This window comes from Staurois parvus, unplaced genomic scaffold, assembly GCF_062004578.1.
Source record: "Staurois parvus isolate SC_StPar_1 unplaced genomic scaffold, SC_StPar_1.0 ptg000282l, whole genome shotgun sequence".
NCBI classification, from domain to species: Eukaryota; Metazoa; Chordata; class Amphibia; order Anura; family Ranidae; genus Staurois; species Staurois parvus.
The window spans coordinates 12,007,920-12,024,499 of record NW_028318078.1 but is presented as its reverse complement, the minus strand read 5'-3'; the positions used below and the strand labels follow the sequence as shown (position 1 = coordinate 12,024,499).

General features: G+C 44.6%; 1 protein-coding gene across 1 annotated transcript in view; it reads left to right on the top strand.

Annotated features, from left to right (window-relative positions):
• The window catches only part of KCTD17 (potassium channel tetramerization domain containing 17), a 69,627-nt gene that overhangs the window by 4,021 nt on the left and 49,026 nt on the right, over positions 1–16,580 (top strand). Inside the window, exon 3 of the mRNA XM_089681837.1 lies at positions 14,940–15,025. Coding sequence (XP_089537963.1) covers positions 14,940–15,025 — 86 coding nt within the window. The remainder of the gene's footprint in view (positions 1–14,939; positions 15,026–16,580) is intronic.

Genomic DNA, 16,580 nt, shown 5'->3' with positions numbered 1-16,580 from the left:
TTTGCAGACCCCTGTTGAAAACCACTGTAGTAGTCTGTGCTACATACAATGAAAGCCGTGATCTTTCGGGTTCTATGCAAGTGGCTTCCCCTCTACACACTGAACACAGGGAGTTTCTCACTGGATACCCCTAACATTTATAGAACACTGTGTACTTTTTTTCAATAAATACAGGGCATTCTCTGATTGGAAGAGGTGAAGAATGGATATCACTGCCCTTCCTCTCCACCTCATCTAGTCAGAAAACACCTTGTATTAATTTAACCGCCTCCCACCCAGTAATATGACGAACGCAAGGCGGTTCTCTCGTTCTAGGAGGACGTCATATGATGTCCTCCCATTCTAACCACGCATGCGCGGCTTCCGGAGCGTGCAGCGCGGCGATTGGCAGTGCGCTGTGTCCCTCGGACACAGTGGATCACTGATCCACAGAATGAGCCAAAAATATCGGCTCGGTCGTGTGATCAGCTGTGTCCAATCACAGCTGATCACATGTAAACAGGAAAATGCCGGTTATCGGCATTTCTCTGCCCACGAGCTGTCACGCTGACAGCTCGTGAGGAGAGGAGAACCGGTAATCGGCATTTCTCCTAGGGGACATCTACACTGATCATCAGGGCACTGTGTACCCTGATGATCTGTGTAGCCCCAGCAGCCCCACCTGTCAGTGTACATCAGTGCCAGCTCTCAGTGCTCATCCATGCCACCTGCCAGTGTCCCATCAGTGCCACATTTCAGTGCCCATCAGTGCCACATCAATGCTACATATCAGTACCCATCTGAGCTGCCTTTCAGTGCCAGTCAGTGCCGCCTGTCAGTGTGCATCAGTGCCACCTAACAGTGCCAGTCAGTGCCGCCTATCCTTGCCAGTCAGTGCCGCCTATCAGTGCCAGTTAGTGCCGCCTATCAGTGCCACCTATCAGTGCCATATATGAGTGCTGCCTTTCAGTGCCCATCAGTGATACCTGTCAATGCCAATCAGTGCCACCTATCAGTATCCATTAGTGCAGCCTATCAGTGCCCATCAGTGCAGCCTCATTAGCGCACATCAGTGAAGGAGAAAAATCACTTATTTACAAAATTTTATAACAAAAACAAAGAAAAAGCTTTTTTTTTCAAAATTTTCAGTGGTTTTTGGTTTGTTTAAGAAAAATAAAAAATACCACCAAAATAAAGCTCTATCTGTCACAAAAAAATTCTAAAAATTTCATATGGGTACAGTGTTGCATGACCGCGCAATTGTCATTCAAAGTGCAACAGCGCTGAAAGCTAGAAATTGGCCTGGGTAGGAAGGGGGTATAAGTGCCCTGTAGGCTAGTGGTTAAAAACACTACAAGGCCTTTTATGAATGGTGGAGGTGCCATGTGAGCGATCTCCTGTAGTCAGTGTGCAGAGGGAAAGCTGCTCACATAGACCCTAGAAGATCACAACTATCACTGTATGCAGGTGAGACTACTGAAGTAATTTACAGCACCCCCAGAGTCCCTCCGGATATGAGATATGCATATTTACATCAAGCCAAGCTGGACTAACAGAGGTATTTCATTCTTCATGCACACTGGGGAATTTTTTTATGTTAAAAAAACGTTCTTAACAAAAAGGTAAAAGATGGTACAGTTGCACAACAGAATGCACAGTAAGGGATACACGTTCTATAATGGAAAAACCCAGTAAACATTTGATAGAACAAAAAACAGACAATGGGCGCAGCCTAGTTCAAGCAAGATTACAATAGAATCAGGTACTCCATGCAAGGATGTGGGCGAGTGAAAAAATTCTGTTAGGAGGGACGGGCGAACCGATCACAAACACCCTTGCTCAGTTAAGTCACACAGGTAGTAGGTTTATCAAGCCATCTATCCCAAATTTTGTTATATTTCATGGGGCAGCCACTATGTATATAAATCAATTTCTTATATGGGAGTGTTGAGTTAACTTCTATCAACCATGCCTGAAGGGTAGGAGGTGTCGTCCGCATCCAATGGCACACAACTAATTTCTGAGCACTAAAGAGAATCTCATGTAAAAAGGTAACAAGGAACTTGTCCTCAGGCAAGTCAGGGAGAAGGCCAAGCAGACACGATTTGGGATGTAATTGTAGAGGAGAGTCCATGCGATCATGCAAGAACTTGATAATTTGCTCCTAGTACGCCTGAATAACTAGACAAGACCATAATAGATGAAAAAAGGTACCTGTATCCCTTAGGCATCAGGGGACAAGAGGCTCTGCTCTGGGTGAAATCTATTTATATGTTTGGACACAGGCACACTTTTAGATTTTTTCAGGTATATACCAAAACATATTCAAGCTATAGTTATATAATGGATATGGGCTGAAAGTAAACACTCTCGAGGTTAATTTCAGGGTATGTACATCCAAAGTGGAGAAAGGGTTTAGGAATTACATCTCTTAAGAGTAGCCATCCCCCTTTTTTCAAGGGACCAAAAGTAATTGGACAATTGAATCAAAAGCTGTTTCATAGCCAGGTGAGGGATACTCCTTCATTAGTTCTTCACCAATTAACCACTTGCCTACCAGGCACTTATACCCCCTTCCTTACCAGGCCAATTTTCAGCTTTCAGCGCTGCCGCACTTTGATTGACAATTGCGCGGTCATGCAACATTGTACCCATATGAAATTTTGATCATTTTTTTCTCACAAATAGAGCTTTCTTTTGGTGGTATTTAATCGCCACTGGGCGCTTTACTTTTTGCGCTATAAATTAAAAAAAGTGCAAAAAATTTGAAAAAAAAAAAAGTTTATTTGTTTCTTTTATAAAATTTTTCAAACAGGTATTTTTTCTCCTTCACTGATTTGCGTTGATGAGGCGGCACTGATGGGCACTGATAGGCGGCACTGATGGGCACTGATAGGCAGCACTAAAGGGCAGTGATAGGCAGTACTAATGAGGTGGCACGGATAGGCGGCACTGATAGACAGCACTAATTAGGGGTCACGGATAGGCGGCACTGATATGCAGCACTGATAGGCGGCACTGATAGGTGACACTGATGATGGGTACTGATAGACGGCACTGACTGGCATCACTTCTGGGCACTGACTGGCGGCACTGACTGGCACAACCCCTGGGCACAGACTGGTGGCACTGACTGGCAGCACTGCTGGGCTGCACTGGTGGGTGGCACTGGTGGGCAGCACTGGTGGATGGGCACAGGTGGGCGGCACTGGTGGGCACAGGTGGGTGGCACTGGTGGGCACAGGTGGGTGGGCACAGGTGGGTGGCACTGCTGGGCACATGTAGGTGGCACTTCTGGGCACAGGTAGGTGGCACTGCAGAGTGGCACAGGTGGGTGCACTGCTGGGCACGGGTGGGGGCACTGCTGGGCACAGGTGGGGGCACTGCTGGGAACGGGTGGGCGGGGCTAGTGGGCGCACTGCTGGGCGAAACTTGCGGGTGTCACTGCTGGGCACCGATCATCAGGGCACTGATCATCAGTGCCCTGATGATCGGTGCCGATCCCCGTTCTGACAACTGCCGGTTCTCGGCAGTACTTTCCTCACGATCTGACAGCGTGAGGAAAGTGCAGCCGAGAACCGGCACTTGTATTTCCCTGTGATCAGCGTGTCATTGGACACCGCTGATCACGTGGTAAAAGGCCGGTGGGATCGGCCTTTCACCACATCACGTGATCGGCTGTGTCCGTAGGACACAGCGATCACGGAGATCGCCGGGTGCGCGCCCCCTGGGGCGCGCAGGAGAGCGCGTTCTGGGAGGACGTCATATGACGTCCACTCAGAACTGGCCGGCCGCGGTGAAGCCGTCATTCGGCTATGCGCGGTCGGCAAGAGGTTAAGCAGGTACAAGGTCTGGAGTTGATTCTAAGTGTGGTATTTGCATTTGGAATCTATTGCTGTGAACCTACATCATGCATTCAAAGGAGCTGTCCATGCAAGTGAAACAGGCCATTGGAAGGCTTCAAAAATGAAACAAATCCATCCGAGAGATAGCAGCAACATTACGAGTGGCCAAATCAACAGTTTGGTACATTTTGAGGAAATAAGAATGCACTGGTGAGCTCAGCAACATAAAAAGGCATGGACGTCCATTATTATTATTATTATACAGTATTTATAAAGCGCCAATAGTTCGCTCAGCGCTGTACATTACAGAGGGGGACAGAACATGTGACAGAACAATACCAATACAATGCAAAACATGAGGGGATCGAGGGCCCTGCTCTTTCGAGCTTACAATCTAGGAGGGAGGGGATGGTGGCACAGGAGGAGATAGCTGTGGGGGATGGAGTGGTAGGAAGAGTGGAGGAGGTTGGCAAGTTAGCAGGGGGCGGGGTAGGCTTCCCTGAAGAGATGGGTTTTCAGGGTGCGCCTAAAGGAGAGGAGAGTAGGTGATAATCTGATGGGTTGGGGCAGGGAGTTCCAGAGGATGGGTGACACCCTGGAGAAGTCCTGGAGGCGGGCATGGGAGGAGGAGACCAGGGAACTAGAGAGAAGGAGGTCTTGTGAGGAGCGGAGTGTGCGTGCTGGGCGGTACTTGGATATTAGGTCAGTGATGTAGTTCGGGGCAGTATGGTGGACAGCTTTGTACGTCAGCGTTAGGATTTTGAATTTGATCCGTTGCGCAATCGGAAGCCAGTGGAGGGATTGGCAGAGGGGGGTGGCGGAAACGGAGCGGTTGGAAAGGTGAATGAGTCTGGCAGCCGTATTCAGGATGGACTGAAGCGGGGATAGCCAGCGGCGAGGCAGGCCAGTGAGGAGGGAGTTGCAGTAGTCGAGTCGTGATATGATGAGGGAGTGGATGAGCTGTTTAGTGGTTTCTGGAGTTAGGAACGTGCGGATTTTGGCGATGTTGCGGAGGTGGAGTCTGCACGAGTTTGTTAAAGATTGGACTTGGGGCTGGAAGGATAGGTTGGAGTCCAAAATGACACCAAGTACTCTGGCCTGCGGGGCGGGTTTGATGGTGGCGTTGTTGGACATGATGGAGAAGTCAATGGGGGGTGGTGTCCGGGCTGGAGGGAAGACAAGAAACTCAGTTTTGGAGAGGTTCAGTTTAAGGAAGTGGAGCAACATCCAGTCTGATATGTCGCTCAACAGGTGTGTGATTCGGGCGGAGACCGAGGGGGTGAGGTGGGGGGTTGAGAGATAGATTTGTGTGTCGTCGGCATAGAGGTGGTAGTTGTCCATGGAAGACAATAGTGGTGGATGATCGCAGGATCCTCTTTTTGGAAAAGAAAAACCCATTCACTACATCCAGACAAGCGAAGGACACTCTCCAGGAGGTGGGCATATCATTGTCAAAGTCTACAATCAAGAGAAGACTCCATGAGAGCAAATACAGAGGGTTCACCACAAGGTGCAAACCATTCATAAGCCTGAAGAATAGAAAAGCCAGATTAGACTTTGCCAAAAAACATCTAAAAAAGCCAGACCAGTTCTGGAAAAGCATTCTTTGGACAGATGAAACTAACATGAATCTGTACCAGAATGACATGGCATGGACGTCCATGGAAGACAACAGTGGTGGATGATCGCAGGATCCTCTCTAAGGTAAAGAAAAACCCATTCACTTGAAAATTTGTTCCCAGTGCGCCTGAATAACTGAACAGGACCATAATAGATGAAAAAAGGTACCTGTATCCCTTAAGCATCGGGACACAAGGGGCTCTGCTCTGGGTGAAATCTGGAGACTCTAAGTGGGGTGAGGTAAGCTCGGCGCATTATATAAAACTAGGTAAGTCTATCAGGTAGTCTCAGTGAGACCAGCTTGGTACCTTCCAATAACTTGTCCCATTCCTCTGCCTCTAAAGGCCCAACATCCAACTACACTGGGGCTTTTTTAAATTTTTTTCTCCTAGCAGGAGAAAAGCAGCTTAAAAACACGCCTAAGTCACGTTTATGCAAACACGTTTAGGAGAATCAAGCACTTGGTCATTTTATTTATTTTATTAGCAAGAATATTGATTTATTCTGGCCTTTGAAATAAAAAACGTTGCCTAGCGCATAAGTACGTCAAGGCGTTTTCCTGCCAAAATGCTGAATACGGAAGTGATGTTTTTTTTTCTGTCTGGAGGGGCGTTTAGAGGCAGAAAAAAAGCCAAACACCTGTTTTACAGACATTTTGGAGCTCAAGTGTGCATGAGGTCCTAATTTGTAATTCCACTTTAGTTACGAACATGATATAATATATAGAATTGCTAAACAATCTATTTTGTAATTTTAGTGTTACAAATAGCTCTTTAGTGACCCCTAGATCACACCCGTGCTTGTATGCAGGTCGCATTTGCATGGGCACAGCAGCTCATTCATTTGAATTGGCTGCCTTGACTGCACTTCCTGCAAAAAAAAAGAAAAAATTTTGTAAAACGCGGACGCAGGGAAATCGCATGGTGCTTTTGGCTGCAGGTGGTTGAGGGTGCGGGAACAGCTGCAATTTCTGCACCAGCAACCAGTGATATTTTAAAACTGCCAAATTAATTAAACATGGCTTTCTTGTATGGAGGTGTTCTCTACACTGTTTGGTATATGGAACAGAAACACTTTCCTGATGAGCCAACAGTTTCTTTTATTATAGCGCTGGGACTGATCATGTGACTAGAGCAAAAGATCCCACCACACAGCGCTAAAAAAGCAGGAGGTGAAGGAATCCACATGCGAGCTCCAATACAACTGGTAGTAGGTGGGACTCTGCAATAAAGTTTGCTACAATCTTTCTTGTGCATATAAAAGGCTGGGGAGGATTGTTTGTTTTCCATAGTGAAAGTGGAGTTCTACTTTAACCACTTGCCCTCCAGAGGATTTACCCCCCTTCCTGACCAGGCCATTTTTTGCGTTCCGGGGCTGCGTTACTTTAACTGACAATTGCGCGGTCATGCAATGCTGCACCCAAATTAAATTTACGTCCTTTTTTCCCATGAATAGAGGTTTTTTTTTTTTGGTGGTGGTATTTGATCGCCTGTGCATTTTCTATTTTTTGCACTATAAATAAAAGGACTGATAATTTTGAGAAAAAAACTATATTTTGGACATTTTACTATTAAACATGTTAAGTAAAAAAATTAAAAAAAATCTAATTCCTCATAAATTTAGGCCAAAATGTATTCTGCTACATGTCTTTGGTAAAAAAAAATCCCAATACATGTAAATTAATTGGTTTGCATGAGAGTTATAGCGTCTACAAATGACGGGATATATACTGGGATTTGTTTTTTTTACTAGTAATGGCGGCGATCAGCAACTTATAGCGGGACTGCGACGCGCATTCTGACACTGGGTGGGAACTGACTTGGTGTCACTGACATCCCAAGTGACACCAATACAGTGATCAGTGCAGGGGCGGACTGACAACTCATGGGGCCCCCGGGCAATAGGGGATCATGGGGCCCATGCCCTTGCCCAAACTCAAAAAGCCTATGAAAAAGGTACCAGGGGCTTCTCATGGGGCCCCCTACTGACCCCGGGCCCTCGGGCAGTGCCGAGTTTCCAAATGATCAGTCCGCCCCTGGATCAGTGCTAAAAAGAAGCACTGACACTGTACTAATGGCACTAGGCAGGAAGGGGTTAACATGAGGGGCATTTAAAAGGTTAACTGTGTGCTGTGTGTTTTTTTACTAAGTGCTGTGTCCTTGTGCTTCACTGTGCTTGTGCTTACACAGCTTTGCATGGCTGTGCTCTACACAGCCATGCAAAGCAGGGAGGAGAACTGTTTTGTTTACAAACAGTTCTCCTCCCTGTTGCAGATGCTCAGTAATCAGCGGGCGCCGGTGATTGACAGCCACTACCGCGTGATTTTGCGAACCCGTGCCGCCCTATAGCAGAAATACTGGTCGGGAAGCAGTTAAAGTATATCTAAAGCCAAGACTTTAAAGCTGAAGTATGATCCAAAATTATTTTTGTACATTTGCACATTAAAAATAAGTTAGTGTTGAGTTTAATGGAGTTAATAAGTTTAGTGTAATGGAGTGTGTCTCATCTCTAGCTGCTGCAGTGTTTGTAGTTTCAGCTGCAGTACAGATATCAAAGGAGGTCTTAGCTGAACAACTCTTCCATTCTGAAAAAAAACCCTTAAATGTTGTATGCTTAATGCAAGGCTTTCTGTGAATGGAGGAAGTATATATGTATGTTAGAATCTCCCCTCCTCCAATTACCAATTTTTTTAAAGACTGCAGGCTAAATAAATGTAAAAGGTTTAACAGAGCAGCCAGAGATGGGACACATCATTGGATGTAACTTTTTTTTACTGTACAAATATACAAAAATAATTTTTTCAGCTTTAGGTTTTGAGTAGCATAGTGTAGGGTAAAAAAAAACTATTCATTTTTGTTTTTATGGAGTTTGTTTGTGGTGGCCAATTGGGGAAATGTTCCTTATTTCCTGTCCTGAAGGAATACTCTTAAGAGCTGCAATTCCTAAACACTTCCTCCAATTTGGATGTACATACCCTCAAATTAAACCTGAGAGTGTGCACTTTCAGCCCATATCCATTATATAACTATAGCTTGAATATGTTTTGGTAAATGCCTGAAAAATCTAAAATTGTGCCTGTGTCCTAATATACTGTATATGAACCTAACTGTAGGAGGACCAATGTGCTAATCTTTATGCATTGTTGGGTCTTATGTCAACATCTGTCCAATAGGATCCTTTCACATGGGTACTAGGGGCAGTAAAAACAGGCAGTTTATTCATGTTTTTACCTCCCCATACACCCACCTACAAGTGACCATGGTGCTGCTCATGTGAGTACACATGACTTCAACGCAACATGCTGAATTTGACAGGTGCCACCCCCTGTCAAACCTTTCCATGTACCTGAATAGGCAGTTGCAGCATGGTCCTGCAATGCAAAATCACCATTTGACAATAAAATGTACATGTATTTTCTCCTTCAGCTCATCCCCCACAGTTATTACCTTTTGTTTCACTTGACCCTCCCCTTTTAGATTGTACGCTCTAACAAGCAGGGCCCTCTTATTCCTCCTGTATTGAATTGCATTGTAACCAGGAACGGACTGACAACTCATGGGGCCTCCGGGCAATAGGGGATCATGGGGCCCCTGTGTCCTTGCCCACACTCAAAGCACACCCAAAAAAGCCTATAAAAAGGTACCAGTGGCATTTCATGGGGCCCCCCACTGACCCCGGGCCCTCAGGCAGTGCCCGAGTGCTCGCATGGTCAGTCCGCCCCTGATTGTAACTGTACTGTTTGCCCTCACATTGTAAAGCTTCTTGAAAACTGTTGGCTCTATATAAATCCTGTATAATAATAATTAAAAAAAAAAAAATCAGGTATCATGTAGGGACAGTATCGCCCTCTGCTTCCCTACCGCCAGTCCTTGGGAAGGTGTCTAACCAACACAACAACTGGCTGCTTCTCATCTGCATTCAGCACCAGCCTGAACTTGTTACATTTCAAACAGTTTTATGATTTTTGGTAATTAGCAGACAATCATTAATTATGTAATACTTTGTTCATTAATTGCAATGATTAATGTCTTTTCCTTAATCCTAACCTATGTGTCGCCTTTTCTGAATACACTTGGCAGCCCTGTTTTATAACATAATGAAAAATAGAGGTCAGGGAGTCACCACAGCTGCTGAAGGCAACAAAAGAAGCTTTTGAAAGCCGCACTTGAGGGATTAATTGGACTCCTGTACAGCATCAGTTTACAAGGCCCATGAGGCCGCCTCACTTCATTAGTGGATTTCATGCAATAACCTGGGTAAAAGGAGTTTAAACTGCTCAGACAAGAATACTTAAAGTAAACCTCTCCTGGGAGAAATATGGGGTTGGTCTTTGCTGTCCCTTTCTTGAAGCAGCTAGTTACTTGGTGAGTATGCTTAACCTCTACCATCAATACCTTACTGATCTGGAACAAGGGTGTATAATCACAAATCTACAGCTGCTTTCACACTGGGGAGTTTTTTTAAGCACTTTTAAGTTAAAAAAAGTGCCTGAAAAGCTCAAGAAAAATTCTTCCCTATGTATGTCTGTGTGTTTCCACAGTGGGGCATTGCGTTTCCGTTCTGGTGTAAAAACTTCTGCTTGCAGCATCTGTGGAGCATGTTTGTTCAGTAAAAAAAAAACATTGAAATCAATGGAAAACGCCTGAAAAGAGCCTAAAATGCCTGAAAAAAGCCTCAAAAACACCTCTGAGAGGCATTTTTGGTACAGTTTTTAAATCACGTGTCTTTTAAAAACGTGGCAAAAATGCATATTCATTATTGTGTTTTTGCAGTGGATCAGTGTGACAGTAGCCTAAGAGTAAAGTAAGAAGTCCTTATGTGCGTATTTGTTCCGGATCACTGACTCAAAGTATTGAAGCCAGAGAGCAGCATGACAGCCAGGCAACTAGCATTTTTAGAATGAGAAATCAACAATGACGATCTGCATGTTTATTTCAAGAAATGCTTACTTTATAGTAAAATTCCAGATTTCATTTGATTTTTTTACATAGGTTGTTTGGGCCAAGTTGGGTCCTAGTTGGAAGATTTATTACTGTATATCAGGCATGTCCAAAGTCCGGCCCGCGGGCCATTTACGGCCCGGGGGTCGGTTTAATACGGCCCTCCAACAGCCCTCCCTGCTCTGTGTAATGTGGCCTTCCCACGGCCCTCCCTTCTATGGCAGACAGTCTTCTGCTTGAGAGCAGAGGGCAGTGCGCATGCCTGACTGCGGCGCGTTCTCCCTGGTCTGTGTAAATGCGGCTGTCGCACGGCCCTCCCTTCTGTGGCAGACAGTCTTCTTCTTGAGAGCAGTGCGCATGCGTGACTGCGCCGCGCTGGGAGCGACAGAGGGCGGTGACGTCAGGGCCGGGCTTCCAGCATGAAGTGTGTTTGTCTTCCCGGCTGCCGAGCAGAGACTTCAGCTCCAGCTACCTTTTCACCCTTCACATTAGTGCAGGTAAGTTTTTTTTTATTTTCAATACATTGTAAGAACTCAGCTGTCAGTTGATCTTAATGTTATGAAATGAAAAGTATGTCGTTTTGCAATTAACTTGGCATAAAATAATTTATTTGCATTTAATTGTAATGGTTCAAAGAATGTTTGGAAAAATGTTCGGCCCTCCACCATGTTCACTTCATCCAATCTGGCCCTCTTTGAAAAAAGTTTGGACACCCCTGCTGTATATGCAGCCTGGCTGTATTACAGTAATAAATCATCAGGGTCCAATTGGGCTTTAACCTCCTTGGCGGTATGATTCTTTCCGATTTTTTGTGCTGAAAGCGGTACCATTTTTTTGCATGGAAATATGTAGTTTTTTATTGTAGGCTGTAATTTTTAGGAATAACTCACTGAAATCTGTACAAACAAGAGTCTATTAAACATTCCGGATATGATAAAATTTGAAACACGAAATCATAAATTATAATTTAATAAATAATCATAAAAAATAATATTATAATAATAATAAATTTAATTCAATAATATAATCAAACCAAAAACACTGACATTTGAAATACAGAGGCAAATTCGCACATCGCTGAGCAAAGTCGCAAAATCATTTTCAGTGTCTGATGACGAATTTCCCCACGAATCATTATCACTCAATTCTGCAAGTGGTTCTGATTTACTATCGCTGCTCTAAAACCGCTTTTGACATAAAGGGACGCTTTTTGGACGCCATGGACATTTCTAAGTTTCCAGGCAGAAAGAACATTCAAAATGCAGCAGGGCACAGGATAAAGCAGTAGGGACAAAATATATGTGAAATGCATTGAAACAGCAATGACAGCAAAAATGACATTTTTTAAAAATTTCAAATTTCCCGTACGTCTCGGCGTCACAGGGACTGGAACACAGAAGCTGGATGCCGGCATCGGCCTGAGGAGATGGCCGGGGACGCTGCAGGGGACACATCGTGGGAGCGAAGGACAAGATAAGTGCTGCAGGGACCCCCAGAGCAACGCTGCATGGTAAGCCCGAGTGTAGCTCGGGGTTACCGCTCTTGGTATAGAAATTTTACCCCGAGCTACACTCGGGATTACCGCTAGGGAGGTTAAAGTGGCTGTAAACCCTTACATATACCCAGTGAAGTGACTAGCCATAAGCAGGGGCGGACTGATAACTCATGGGGGCCCCGGGGAATAGGAAATCATGGGACCCCTGTGTCCTTGCCCACACTCAAATCACACCCAAAAAAGCCTATGAAAAGTACCAGGCGCATTTCTTGGGGCCTCCTACTGACCCTGGGCCCTCAGGCAGTGCCCGAGTGCCTAAATGGTCAGTCCGCCCCTGGCCATAAGTAAAACATAGAGAATCCTCCTGCATAAGTTGTACCTGTTTATCTGTAGTTTTCTTTTCTCTACAGCCATTTAAAGTAAAGAATTTATACAGTTTGTCTGAGATTTCATAAAGCAGGGGGTATGGAGCTGAAGTTACACTCTGCAGAATTCAGTGAGAAGAGCTAAGAGCAGATTGGAGGGAAGTGACACACCCCCTTCACACAGCTCACAGGAACAGAGATGAAGCTGTCAATCACAGACGCTGTGCTGGGGCTCCCGCCCCTGTCAGCTTTTTTTTTCTCTTGGTGTCAGGAAAACTTGTGAGAAGTGACTCCTAGAGATAAAGGAATGAGGCAGCAGACAGAAATGACACTTAGTGCTCTGGATAGAGACAAGTACACACTATAATGGGATATGCTTTGTTCATATTTCATGTTTGAGGTTTACAACCACTTTAAAGTAGAATTCCATCTTTCATTTAATACTAAATTGTTTGGGCTAAGCTGGGTCCTATGGTAGTTGGCAGATTTATTACTGTAGCATGGCTGCATTACAGTCATAAAGGTTCAGTTGGGCTTTAAGTATTAACACCAAGGGCCGCTGATAAGGTAGTACAGTTGGCCACCTCTATCGAGCATAGGCCCCAACAGTTCAAAATGGGGGCTTGGGAACTGCCAGCTTACTCCCTATCCCATCAGCAGCTACTGCCAACACATAGGGGAATGTTTCAGGAGGGAGAGCTGGAAAAAGGACTAGTAAGTATGTCATATTTACCAGCTCCTTCCTTTCCTGAATGAACACAGTGAGCAATCAGAACCAATCACTTATGTGTCCATTCTTAACTGAAGCATAGCAAACTGTGTTTACTATTCTTTAGTTTGTGAATGAACAGGAAGCCTCTGAGCACTTCCTATGCACTCATCTGTGCAAATGAGGCTTCAAAAAAAGGGATAGATGAATCTATGTCCTCAGTCCCTTTCACAGTCTCAAATGTGAGACATCAGGGGTCTGTTTAGACCCATGATATTCCACCAAAGCCTCCCAACAGGACAGTTAAGAAAAAAAGTATTAAATAAATAAAATTGTAAAAAAAAATTAAATTTCCAAATAAAAGAAAAAAAAAAAAGACTTGTTAAAATGTGCTTTGCTCTCTATAATATCTGTCGTGGCTGCAAAGCATAGCATCGCAGTCTGTGGCATGTGTAAACCTCTAGCCACTGCCTCTGTTGCTAAAGGGGGTAGTGCTTGGTGGGCGGTAAAAGTGTAGCTCAACCATGGGGTTTTACTGATCAACCTCCGTCCCCCAACCTCACATGTGAATGACTGTATTGCTCAGGCAGCTGGAGCCACCTGTTACTGTAACGATTTTAGTGTATTTATAGTGAAAATATTATTTTTATATTTTTTGGGGGGCTCTCAGGTAGGCTACACAGGACCCTGTGACAGCAGCTATGTTTACACCACACTACAAAGTGAGCCAGACTGGACCAAGCCTTAGATGCTGTAGCTACATATTTTAGACCAGGGGTGCTTAAGGGCATGGGTCACTTAAGTGACTTGGTAACTGGTCATGAGCCACAATGAAATGACATGGTTCAGAATTTTTATTTTTTTTGTATTTTGAATAGCATAATGAACATTTTCCTCCTGTAGATGCTGAATGCCGGCGCTAGAGAGAAGAGGAGAAGCCGGTTACCAGCGGTTGCAGGAGGAAAATAGAGAGGATCAGTTCCTGTATATGCTGCCCCTCCTGTCCAAGTGTAAAACAGAATATGACAGGGAGTCCGCATGGGCCCCCTGGAGTATGGGGGTGTTGCCATTGCAACCCTTGACACTACACCAGTGGCTGGGGATGTGTAGTAAAAACATGTCTCAACTATGGAGTTTTACGGCTCCCAAACCACAAATGTAAATGAGCCCTTACTGACCTGAGCCTCCTATAAGGCTGCTTTCACATTGATGTATTGTGGTTTACCTGCACCTTGGGTGCAGAGCAGTGCACCTGGGGCTTTCCTGCGGGTACACTGCGTTTTGCCATAGACTTCTATTATATCTTGCAAGTGTGGTGCACTTTCTGAAAGCACTCCCAAACGTCTGCATTCAGGAGTTTTGGTGCACTTTCAGAAAACGTACCAAACCTGCAAGGTAGGATAGACGTCTATGGCTCAATGCAGCTAACCCACAGGAAAGCCACAGGTGCACCATGGATCAGTGTAAAAGCAACCTAATAGTTGTTAACCCTTTTATAGGTGCCAGTATGCCCATTGCAAAGGCACAGTGTATGTGTTGTTTAATACAATGACTTCTAGCATCTGCTGGCATTGCTCTCTGTCTCCAGGCTGCTGGAAAGGTCCTACACTTGGTATTACTCTACCTGGGACAGGAGCCAGTGCTACAGAGGAAGCATCAGGTTATGCAGCTCCTGCTCCCTCTACGGCCGGCTGCGTCCTCTGCTGCCGGAGCTGGCTTGATGCACTCTGATGCTCTGGGATGGCGAGTGTGCAAGCCCAGATTTCTATCAATGGGTTGCCGCCCCGGGCATGTGCTTCCCTGTTTTGAGATCAAGGGCCATATCAGAGGGCTCCAAGGGCCACAGGTGGAGCACCACTGTTTTAGACCATTAATTATAGACCAATAAACAGTATATACATAACAAACCTAAAAGCAACGGTTGTCTTAACTATGTCCATAATATGCTTGTCACCTAACACTCTCCTTTCAACATCTACCCACCAGGAGTTTTAGAAGAGGCTGAATTTTATAACATTGCTTCATTGGTCAAAATAATCCATGAAAAAATGGACGAAATTGAAGCCAGCAAGGTAAAAAAAATGTCTTATGTCTTAATAGCTCATTGGTAGTTAAAATTATGTACATACAGTATATAACACTTGTTGCTAGAAATATAGAATCACATGTTTGTTTAGTTGTTCATGTGATGAAGCTTTTCAACTGGGGCATGAGTGGGCAAGAAAGCCAAAAGACAATTAATCTGCTGGCCATTTTGTTTTTATTTATTACAGTTACTTATACTCTATTTATACAGCACTTTACATATACACTTCTTGGTCACTCTATAAGGTACACCCGTTCATTTGCTTAGTAACACAAACTGCTAATCAGCCAATCACATGGCAGTAACTCAATGCATTTAGGCATGTAGATGTGGTGAAGATGACTTGCTGAAGTTCAAACCGAGCATCAGAATGGGGAAGAAAGAGGATTTAAGTGACTTTGAACGTGTCATGGTTGTTGGTGCCAGCCAGGCTGGTCTGAGTATTTCAAAAACTGCTGATCTACTGGGATTTTCATGCACAACCATCTCCAGGGTTTACAGAGAATGGTCCTGAAAAAAGAGAAAATATCCAGTGAGTGGCAGTTGTGTGGATGAATATGCCTTGTTGATGTCAGAGGAGAATGGGCAGACTGGTTCGAGATGATAGAAAGGCAACAGTAACTCAAATAACCACTTGTTACAACCAAGGTATGCAGAATACCATCTCTGAATGCTCAAAACTTTGAACCTTAAAGCAGATGGGCTACAACAGTAGATCACACTTAGTGCCACTCCTGTTAGCTAAGAACAGGGAACAGAGGCTGGAAGTCATACAGGCTCACCAAAATTGGACAATAGAAGATAGGAATAATGTTGCCTGGTCTGGCGAGTCTCGCTTTCCCTAGAGATGATTGTGCCTGAAAATCTCAGTAGATCAGTAGTTTTTGAAATACTCAGACCAGTCTGTCTGGCACCAATAATCATGTCGCATTCAAAGTCACTTAAATCCCCTTTCTTTCCCATTCTGATGCTCAGTTTGAACGTCAGAAAGTTGTCTTCATGCCTAAATGCATTGAGTTGCTGCCGTCTGATTAACAATTTGTGTTACCATGCAAGTGAACAGATGTACCTAATAAAGTGGCCAGTGAGTGTATATTGTACATGCACATCAGTTCCTGCCCTCAAGGAGCTTACAATCTAAGGTTCCTAACTCACATTCAAACATATACTAGGGCCAATTAACTACCATCATGTCTCAGGAGAGTAGGAGGAAACTGGAGTACCCACAATCAGGCACAGAAAGAACATGCAAACTCCAAGCAGGGAGTGATGTGGTTAGGATTTGAACCAACAACCCTAGCGTTGCCAGGTGGAAGTGCTAACCACTTAACCACTGTACTGCCTTTGATGGGCAGTATTTCCATTGGAATGAATGGAGATTTTGAAGCATGAACGAAAGGGGCAGAGACTGATTGAAAGAAATTTGAAGAGGAGGCAAAGCCATGATCTTGGTGAACTGGAGAACAAGTTGTGAGGCATGGAAGAGGAGCTGGGAAGGGTGTTGGGTTCTAAAAATTACAATTGTTCTAAAAGTAAAGCAG